The 10565-nt window shown below is 53.0% G+C and overlaps 1 protein-coding gene across 1 annotated transcript; it reads left to right on the top strand.

The window, feature by feature from the left end:
• Positions 1-203: 203 nt before the first annotated feature.
• Positions 204-9879, top strand: LOC124488149 (cysteine-rich motor neuron 1 protein-like). Its single transcript, XM_047050686.1, has 10 exons — positions 204-483; positions 978-1106; positions 1268-1415; positions 3408-3529; positions 4806-5027; positions 5452-5661; positions 7035-7250; positions 8423-8548; positions 8981-9159; positions 9590-9879. Exons 1-10 carry the CDS (start codon positions 417-419, stop codon positions 9770-9772), a joined length of 1602 nt encoding a protein of 533 aa, XP_046906642.1. The 5' UTR covers positions 204-416; the 3' UTR covers positions 9773-9879.
• Positions 9880-10565: the final 686 nt, after the last annotated feature.

The raw sequence follows: 10565 nt of genomic DNA, 5'->3' as shown, positions 1-10565 counted from the left end.
TCCCTTCCCCACAGTGAGGCCAGCTAACACACATCCCTTCCCCACAGTGAGGCCAGCTAACACACATCCCTTCCCCACAGTGAGGCCAGCTAACACACATCCCTTCCCCACAGTGAGGCCAGCTAACAGCCTCTCCTGGTCTGGCTCTTGTCATCCTGAGCCTCCGCTGGTCCTGGTGGGGGACCAGGTTCCTCTCTCTCTTAATGTGTGTGTATTCATGTGTGTGTGTATTCATGTGTGTGTGTATTCATGTGTGTGTGTATTGATGTGTGCCCCCAGACGTGGAGCTGCTGGCGCTGGACAGTGCGGAGGCCAGCTGCTGGGTGAACAACGTGCTGCGGGCCCACGAGGAGCGTTGGAAGGAGGATGACTGCACCTTCTGCCAGTGTGTGGATGGAGAGCCTCACTGTACCGCCATGGCCTGCAAGCAAAGCTGCCACAACCCTGTCAAGATCCCTGGAGAGTGCTGCCCCTTCTGTGAAGGCACGGACACACACACACACACACACACACACACACAGGGACTATACACACACACAAGCGTTGGTCAGTCTCCGGGGTCCCCAGGTCACCCTGCCAGGGCCCGGCCAGGCGTCCTCTTAATTGGAATGGATAACTTTTTTGTGCTTCTAATTAGTTACAGCTCGTTGGGTAGAACGTGGCGTGGTGTTGACAAGAAGCGGGAGGGAGGGAGGGAGGGAGGGGACTTCCACTCCAAAGTGCTGTTGTGGGTTTGTACACGTGGAGCATCTATGAAACCTGTTTAGTACCTGTTACTGTACTGCTCAGAGCCCAGCCTGCCCTGCTCTGACTGCCCATGTCTGTCTCTCCTCCAGGCTACTGTCAATGTACACACACAATGTATTTAACAATGTATTTATCCAGGGCAAGGGAGTTGCAGGTTTGAACCTGCAACTTTTTGATGAGCAGTCAGATGCTCTAACCGCTGAGCTCATGGTAGATGTCCCCCCCCTCAGAGCCGTCCTATGAGACCCTGAGCCCAGCTGTGTGCCCCCCGCTGGAGCACTGCTCCCTGTCCGCCCCAGACTGCCCGCTCGGCTTCCAGCAGGACCACCACGGCTGCCTGCTCTGCCACTGCATCACCAGTGAGTCTCCTCTCTCACACACACCTCCCTCACAGGGCAGAAGGGTCTCCATGACTACTGCCTGCAGTGGTGCGGAATACTCAGCTGACAGGATCTGTGGTAACCATGGTGATGACGGATGGGCGTGTCCGGTCAGATGACCTGTGTGTTATCTTTTCCAGATGACTCCTGCCCCGACCTGGGTAGGTACTGCTCCCTGCAATGCCCCATGGGATACGAGAAGGACGAACTGGGGTGCGAGGTGTGCGAGTGCAGAGTGCCCACGTGTCGACCTTTGACCTGTGCCAAGACCTGTCCCTACGGATACGTGTGAGTCACCGGCTGGACTCAGCCCCTCCCCCTCCCCCCCTCCCCCCTCCCCCTCCTGGGCTGTTTAACTTAATCACACATCTGGAAGAGCTCCGCTCAATTTCTCTGTCCTCCGGCAGCACTTTCATTTCATAAATCATCTTTCCGTCTCAAAACAACGATCAAAAAACAGTTCATCGGCACAAAAGCTTCTTTATGAGATGAGTGGAGCACAGTGGAGGGGGTTCTTCTGGAGACTGGGCCTGGGGGCTGTGGGCTGTGGGCTGGGGCCCGGGGGCTGGAGATAAGCCCTGACTGTCTGGGTCTGGGGGGGGGGGGGGGGGGGGGGGCAGGAAACAGGGGCTCTAGCTTTTTTAAGAGAAGCTGCTGTTTGAGGGCCGGCTACTGTAGTCTGAATGAAACAAGCAGACTTAGAGTTGATCTCTGTCCTGACAGAGCAGCCCTGCCTGACAGAGCACCACAGAGAGAGAGAGAGAGGGAGGGAGAGAGACAGAGAGAGAGAGAGAGAAAGAGAGAGAGAGAGAGAGGGGTGAGAATGTGCAAGGGGTGAGACAGAGAGAGAGAGAGAGAGAGAGAGAGAGAGAGAGAGAGAGAGAGAGAGAGAGAGAGAGAGAGAGAGAGAGAGAGGTGACCAGCGTGGCCAAAGGGTCAGAAGGTGTGTTTGTGTTGACAGTCCGGCGCCTGAGGCAGGACACTAAGCTGCACTTAGCTCTGCCTCCTCGCTGTGTGATCATGCGAGCTGACAGCAGCAAGAGCTCGGCTCGACCCGCTGGAATGTGCCGAGCCAGCAGGCCTGACGGTCCACACGCCACCTTTACCCACAGCAGGACCTGCTGTCTCTGCCTGTACACAGAGCAGGCCTCTCTGGTGGACCTGCTGTCTCTGCCTGTACACAGAGCAGGCCTCTGGTGGAGCTGCTGTCTCTGCCTTTACACAGAGCAGGCCTCTGGTGGAGCTGCTGTCTCTGCATGTACACAGAGCAGGCCTCTGGTGGAGCTGCTGTCTCTGCCTTTACACAGAGCAGGCCTCTGGTGGAGCTGCTGTCTCTGCATGTACACAGAGCAGGCCTCTGGTGGAGCTGCTGTCTCTGCATGTACACAGAGCAGGCCTCTGCTGTCTCTGCATTGTTTCATGTCAGACCGGGGAGGGGGGGTCGAAATAATTCACAAAATCAACAACAACAAACAAATAATTTCTGCATATGCAGGTAGCGACGCTGCATACAGGGTGCTAAATAACTATTTAACTGGTCGGCTCCATGACGCCGGGTAAGTAGCTAGCTCTTGAAACTTCTCACCAAAAGAACGAAGGGGAACCTTCGATTAAGACATGTCCGTCGGTGCCTAGCGAAAAGTAGCCTCAACTTTCCTAGACCTTTAGCTACGGCACTAATGCTGAAGGCTCGCTGATGTAGCTGTCGGTCTTACTAGAACGGCGTATGCATCGTTGCTAACGTGTGCTGACGTAGTGACTGTGTGTGTATATGAGAAAGACGCGTGCGTGAAAGAGACGGAGGGAGAGCAGGGAAAGGAAATGCAGCTGAACGTATACGCTGCGTGTTTTTACCTAAATGGTGTTAAAAAAATTTTTTTTACAAAACGCAATGTGTGGCGGCCGGTGTTGATTCTGTGGCGCACCGCCACAAATCAGTCTATGTGTGGGAAACACTGTAGAACTACCATGATATATCACCATATCGTTCTTCTATATTTGATATATAAGACGTTTTATGATACTTCTAGCAAATCCAAGTCTCTAAATCCAGTTCCTAGTCGTCTCACATCAGACTAGGGTCAGAAGCTGCCTTTGTCTATCTGATGGCCTGATGGCAGATCTCTGCAGCTCGAAAGATCAGTTAGAAAAGTACACTGATGTAGGTTTATAAATGTTGGTAGATCCCACTACAGGGCAATACTGAAATGTGTGGTGTATGGTGTGTGTGTGTATGGTGTGTGTGTGTTGTGTGTGTGTGTGGTGTATGATGCCCCCCAGGAGGAACAAGCACGGTTGTGAGATGTGCCGCTGTGTGCGCTGCCCCCCCTTCTCCTGTGAGCTGCTCTGTAACCACGGCTACCTGCTCAGCAAGAGGGGCTGCTCTATCTGCACATGTAAAGGTAACATACACACACACACACACACACACACACACACACACACACACACACACACACACACACTCTCACGTGTGTATGGGTAAAGGTAACACACCTGTCCGCAGCAGTAACCTTCCCCTTGCTGTCACACCACTACAGGTCCACATATCTGTGTATGTTTGTGTTAGAGTAACAGGCTCATCTGGTCTGCATCAATAACCCTCCCCTCGCGCACTCTCACCACTCCAGTTGCACATATTCTAAGTGTATGTGAGCGTGTGTGTTTGGGTGTTCTGTGTCATGGATTCAGTGTGAGTAGTGGATTAGTCTGTGATGGCTGGGTTTCGCTGACTTTCACCCACCATGTTTCAGCTTTGACCTTTAGCTCATGAATGGTTGTTTTGACTGTTTTTATTTAGTTCCATTGCTAAGCCTGCGTTTGAATTTTTTATTCGATTCCCAAACCACAAAAGTTCAAGAAAGTTTGTGGAGGGATTATTTATACTCTGCCACTTCTATTTGATGTGTCTATTTTGTTTTTGAGCAATATTATAAATATTTCAGCCTCAGACATATTTTTAGTTTGCTTGCACAGTGAGACGCGAGTGCAGTGGGTCCATATCGGCTCACACACACACGATACACACCCACACACACGTTCTCGTCTATTCCAGAGAATCCCTGTTTACCTTATTTTGTAACTCTTGGATCAGTTACCCAGAGGACTGTTAAAATATTTACAGATTAAAAGGTTTTCAGGGTTTTTTCTACCCGTGTATAAAACGTGTTGAGGGAGAAGAGACCCTAACACCCTAACTCCTGCCCCAGGAATATTCCCTGACACCTGCACCCTAACCCCAAGGCTCTATATTTCCCCCAGAATTACAGGATGAGCCAGGCTGGCTTTAACACATAGCGGGCCCAGTTATTGGCAGTCTTGGGCTTTTATAAACTCAACGTGTCCTTCAAGAGCAAAGACTGTATTTTGGGCTATCAAGTCCGATGCCAAAAATCTTAGGGACATGATTTAACTGTATTTCTTTGTGGCCCAGCTGTAAATGGATTAGGGGGGACTAACATTCAAGATGGCGTCCTGTTCCTGCATGAGGAGGCAGGCCTCTCGTTAGCGTCTAGTGAAACAGGACCCAGGACAATAACACAGGCCCGTTTTACTATCTATCATTAATAATTCTTCTTAATGAAATGTCCATGTTGACCTCGCACACAACGTCCTGCCGGCTGTTTCACACAGGTTCCTCAGCCGTTCTCACGTTTGTATGTGAATGTTTTCCTCCAGAGAGCAGGCCCAGGCCCAGCAGCGCCCCTGCCCCCGTCCCCTCTCCCGGCCCCTGCCGGACCTCCAGCGGCCAGCGCTACGAGGAGGGGGAGAGCTGGCACGATGGCTGCAGGGACTGCTACTGCCACGCCGGCCGGGAGATGTGTGTCCTCATCTCCTGCCCCGTGCCCAGCTGCCCTCAGCCGCTGGTGAGGCCAGAGCAGTGCTGCCCCACCTGTGAAGGTATGACTGGACCTGCTCCACACAAACGTAGAAGTGCTGATGCGTAGACAGAGGACAGCTCCGGGTCCAGCTAGTCAGATGACATCACACTCTCTGACGTCCTGAACCCACACACTCACACACACCTTCACATACACACCCTGGGGTCATCGGGGGCATTCAGTGACTCAGCGAGCTGTTTAAATATTTACGTAGAAGAATGTGTACAACCTGCAGTAGCAGCTGGGTTTGTCATCCAGACTACTGGCCCACATGTCCAATGTTTTATCTGAAGTGCGTATTGCTTAAATAAGTAAAACTTAAGACTTACAAACCTCATTCAACTTTAATACTATCTATTCTCACTGCCTGGTTGTTTGTCTGCTCTGCTCCACCCCGCTCCGCCCCGCTTCACCCCGCTCCGCCCCGCCCCGCCCCGCTGCAGATGAATGGTCCGGTAGTGGGGGGATGGACCTGGTGGTGTGTCGGGCCTCGGGCGGGGAGCTGTATGTGGAGGGAGAGACCTGGAGCCTGGACGACTGCACTCGCTGCACTTGCAGGAAGGGCCGGGTCCTGTGCGACACCGAAGTGTGTCCTCCTGCCCTCTGCCCGGCGCCCTCCAGGAACAAGGACTCCTGCTGCCATGTCTGCCCAGGTACTGTAGCTAGCACAGCTAGCACAGCAAGGTACTGTAGCTAGCACAACCAGGTACTGTAGCTACCACAGCCAGGTACTGTAGCTAGCACAGCCAGGTACTATAGCTAGCACAGCTAACACAGCTAGCACAGCCAGGTACTGTAACTAGCACAGCGAACACAGCTAGCAGAGCCAGGTACTGTAGCTAGCACAGCTGCCACAGTCAGGTACTGTAGCTAGCACAGCCAGGTACAAAAGCTAGCACAGCTAACACAGCCAGGTACTGTAGCTAGCACAGCTAACACAGCTAGCACTGCCAGGTACTATAGCTAACACAACTAACACAGTCAGGTACTGTAGCTAACACAGCTAACAGGGCTAACACAGTCAGGTACTGTAGCTAGCACAACCCTCATCCTGGGTCCACTTTTTCAGGGACTCATCAGGCACCATATCTCTAGAACTATATTAACCTTGATGGGTCAATTTAGATAATATCAAAAGCACTTAAATCCAGGAATAACTCCAAGAAGTGAAAGAAGCTGGGATAAATGTGGTTCTTTCTGGGTCTGTTATCTATGAACATATGGTTGTGGAGTCCTGGGCATGTTGCGCTGTAATGGACAGGTTTATGCCAGACACACACAGTCCTCATAAACAAACTGGTCCAGGCTGGTTGGGACGGGCAGGTCATGTGTTCACGGTGCTCAGATCCATAACTAGCCTACACGGCAGTAGAGCTGTCCCCATAACCAACACATACAAGCATAAACACACACACAAACATGAGGATCACCCCAAGCATGAGCTTCTATCCATTAGAAATGCATGAGTGCTCCTGAGCGCAGAGGAGACTTGTGGGAACACAAGCAGACCAGACCTTATCAGCACATCTTGCTCTCACACACAATAGCACACTGTCAGCCGCAGCCCTTTGATATATGTACGGGCTTGGCTGCCTGGAATGTGGGAATAACACACATCTAAATGACAGACACTGTGATGTATGTATACAGTAGGGCTGCAGTGTGTGTGTGTGTGTGTACTCTGACTAAATCTTGGGTCATGGGAAGGCGGTGATACAGAAGGCGAGCGATGAGAGATACGGCTCGTCACACTGACCTGACAGGCTGTATGTCTCCTCGCTGATTAAGACCAGCAGGCCTGCTCTCCGCTGGGGGACATGTTCTGCTGTTGGCTCTGGAGCAGTCCTAAGCCAGGCTGGAGCGGTCCTAACCCAGACTAGAGCGGGCCTAACCCAGACTGGAGCGGTCATAGCCCAGACTGGAGCGGTCCTAGCCCAGACTGGAGTGGTCCTTACCCAGACTGGAGCGGTCCTAACCCAGACTAGATCGTGCCTAACCCAGGCCGTGTGTCTGTCTCCCCCCTCAGACGACCATCAGGACCCCGTCCTCCCGGGGGGGCGGCAGGAGGACTGCGTCTCCAGCGAGGGGGACGTCCTGAGGGCAGGGGACTCCTGGAAGGCCAACGCCTGCACCAGCTGCACCTGCAGCAACGGCACTGTGCAGTGTTTCTCCCAGCGCTGCCCACCTGCCAGCTGCCGGGTTCCCGTCCTACGCAAGGGCCAGTGCTGCCCTCACTGTCTGGGTGAGTGTCTGGGGCCCTGGGGGGCTTGGGCCAGTGCTGCCCTCACTGTCTGGGTGAGAGTCTGGGGCCCTGGGGGGCTGGGGCCAGTGCTGCCCTCACTGTCTGGGTGAGTGTCTGGGGCCCTGGGGGGCTGGGGCCAGTGCTGCCCTCACTGTCTGGGTGAGTGTCTGGGGCCCTGGGGGGCTGGGGCCAGTGCTGCCCTCACTGTCTGGGTGAGTGTCTGGGGCCCTGGGGGGCTGGGGCCAGTGCTGCCCTCACTGTCTGGGTGAGTGTCTGGGGCCCTGGGGGGCTGGGGCCAGTGCTGCCCTCACTGTCTGGGTGAGTGTCTGGGGCCCTGGGGGGCTGGGGCCAGTGCTGCCCTCACTGTCTGGGTGAGTGTCTGGGGCCCTGGGGGGCTGGGGCCAGTGCTGCCCTCACTGTCTGGGTGAGTGTTTGGGGCCCCGGGGGGCACCGTGGCCACACTGGAAGTGATCTTCTGCTGTCTTGTTCTGCACATGACACCTGATGAGAACACCTCAGCTTATACTGTATATATGGAACTGCTCTGATTCTGAATGTGTAGTTTGACCATGACAATACCGACCGCCAGACTGAGATCTGTGGAAAATTCCCAGATAATTATGCGTCGCCTGGGACAGGGCACAGCTTGTTGATGGGAAAGTTAGTATTCAGAATGTAAGTGGGAATAAAGGGGAAGTTGAGAACATTTCAGTTTTAGAGACAAGTTTTTTCTTTTTAAAAAGAAGTTCAGCTTGCAGCAACATTCCAGGTGAAAAGCCTCTGGCAGAGAGACATAACCCTAACTTTCCCTAGCTCTGAAATTCCCTAGCCCTATGCACACAACACGCACACGTGTTTCCTGTCTGGGCTGCGTGTTCCTGCTGTACGTCAGACCAACGGCTCCATGTCAGCTTCTGATGTCAGGAAATCGTCAGGAGCTCATTGTTCCTTCTGATTTGGAGCTGTTTCATCTTGTGTTTGTTTGGCTTTTTACCCGCTTTTTTCCGGATTCCTGTCTCAGAAGGAAGCTGAGGGGACACTTCCTATAAACACACCAGAACGACACACATACCGCCAAACATGAACTTCTGGTGATTTATGAAGTTGCATTTGTCTATGGGCCATTCCTGAACAGGAATAATGGTTGTGTTTGTCTGATCTCTGGTTGACAGAAACGACAACAACGTCAGTGCCTATGATGGTGTCCACCAGGGCTCACAAGACACACCCCACCACCACCCTGAAGAGCGCTCACTGGATCACCACTGCCACCGTCACCCCCATCGCTGCTAATACAGGTGACTCTCCCTCTGTCTAATCTATATCTCTTTCTTGGGCTTTGTTTTATTCCGGGGGGGGGGGGGGGGGGTTTGCATCCACTGACATGCTAAACCCAATTATTAATGCTAAATCGATGTGGCCTAAACAATATGAGTCTTGGGACGTTTAGTATTCATTTGGAGACGGTGTGTGATGGTCAGGGAAGCCTGCCAGACACCAAGGAAGGTTGTACTGTAAGGAAGGTCGTACTGTAAGGAAGGTCGCACTGTAAGGAAGGTTGTACTGTAAGGAAGGTCGTACTGTAAGGAAGGTTGCACTGTAAGGAAGGTCGTAAGCTGTAAGCTGTTTTCATCTAGATTGATTAGAGCAGGAAACACTGGCCTGCACTGTGCTGTCCTGAGCAGGGGGAGGGGCTTGTGACTTGTGATTCTGTCTGATTGGCTGTACAGATGAGACCAACCTGGGCGACAGCTACCCCAACCAGAGGGAGATGGCCCTTATCTACCAATCAGCAGCCTGGATACTGGCAGGACTCCTCCTGGCCATCGTGGTCCTGCTGGTGGTGGCTCTGCTCATCAACAACAAGAAGAAGTGGGTGCAGATGTCCTGCTACAGCGCGCCCAAGAAGGTGAGCCCATCACCCGTGACACATGACGGGGATCCTGCCCTCTCTACAGACCCCAGTGCCTCTGCACTGTCTAGATTAACACCCTGGACACAGGTACTTACCCTGCAGCTTCTGTTAGACTCCATTCTCAGGGCTGTAAAGCTTCAAGATTCATGTGTTGTCTCTAATCAAGACAGGAGCACTTTCAACCGAAATTAAATATGTCAAGTCCATCATGAAATCAGAGAGCAACACCCCCTTGACATGAGTGTGGCATAGAAATCACAAATGTGTCTCGTATTCTTATTCTTAACGGTCTCCCGTAGGACTCACAGAGCATGTCCTAACACAAAGCACTGGGACGCATTAATAGCTTCCTGCCAGACAGCGTTTGATGAAAGTCATCCATGTGAGTTAAAGCCCTGGGAATCCCTCTCCTGTCCCCTCCCAGACGGTGATCCTGAAGAAGCACGTGAACAAGAACTCCGTGGTGTACATGGAGCCTTCCAAGGAGAACAAGTTCCAGAGCGTAAAGAACGACATCATCAACTTCTCCCCGGAGCTGAGCTCTCCTGGGGGAGACAGGATGAGCATCCCCCGGGCCAAGCTGAGCACGGGGCAGGGCCACCGCTAACCCCCTCAGCCCCCAGACTCCACCCAGCGTCAGGACCGCCCCTCTCCTATCAGACTGTTACCATGGGGATCTGCCAAAGACACGGTGGACTGTTGTGGCTGCACACCTTGGGGTCCCCCCCCCCTTCTCTCTCTCTGGTTCTCTCTCTCTCTCTCTGGCTGTGACCAGGAGGACCCTCTCTTAGAGGCTGTGTGCTCTCTGCTGTGTGTCTGTCTCACCTAGCCTAGCGTGGAGAAGCAGGATCTCCAGGGTGACGACCAGGGAGGTGTTGCCCGTGATCGTACCACCTTGCTCCCTCACCTCTCTGGGGCCAGGAGCTCTGAGCTGGAGGAACAGCAAAGCTTTAGCGGCAGGTTTGGTTTCTAGAACAGGACAGGAGGGTCTGTGTGCCCGGGCGCTCAGTGGATCTACTGATTGTCTGAACGGAAAGCTGATGTACTGACACCAAACTGACCCGGGGTCAGCAGCTAGCGGCTAGTTACTCTGGCCTCTTTCAGACTGCCAGCAGACTCCAGCAGCCTGTTCATCCAAACCCCCGCTTGTAGAACGTGTGGTTTCCATCTTAGCTTCTTAGTGTTTATCTCTACAGTATGTGTGCTAGTCCTAGTGTTGTCGTCGGTCACCTCTCTGTTGTTACGGAGATCTCCATGGAGAAACAGAAACATGATCAGTCAGACTAAACATTCCCAATCTGCAGGAGGAAGAACTCTCTCAGCCAATCACTGAAGAGCCTCCGTCTCAAAGACAGTCTCTGTCATTCCATTCATACTTTTCTGCCTCCATCGCAGATTGT

This window comes from Hypomesus transpacificus, chromosome 3, assembly GCF_021917145.1.
Source record: "Hypomesus transpacificus isolate Combined female chromosome 3, fHypTra1, whole genome shotgun sequence".
Taxonomy (NCBI): Eukaryota; Metazoa; Chordata; class Actinopteri; order Osmeriformes; family Osmeridae; genus Hypomesus; species Hypomesus transpacificus.
Note: the sequence above shows the minus strand (reverse complement) of the source record. Positions and strands in the feature narration are given on the sequence as shown.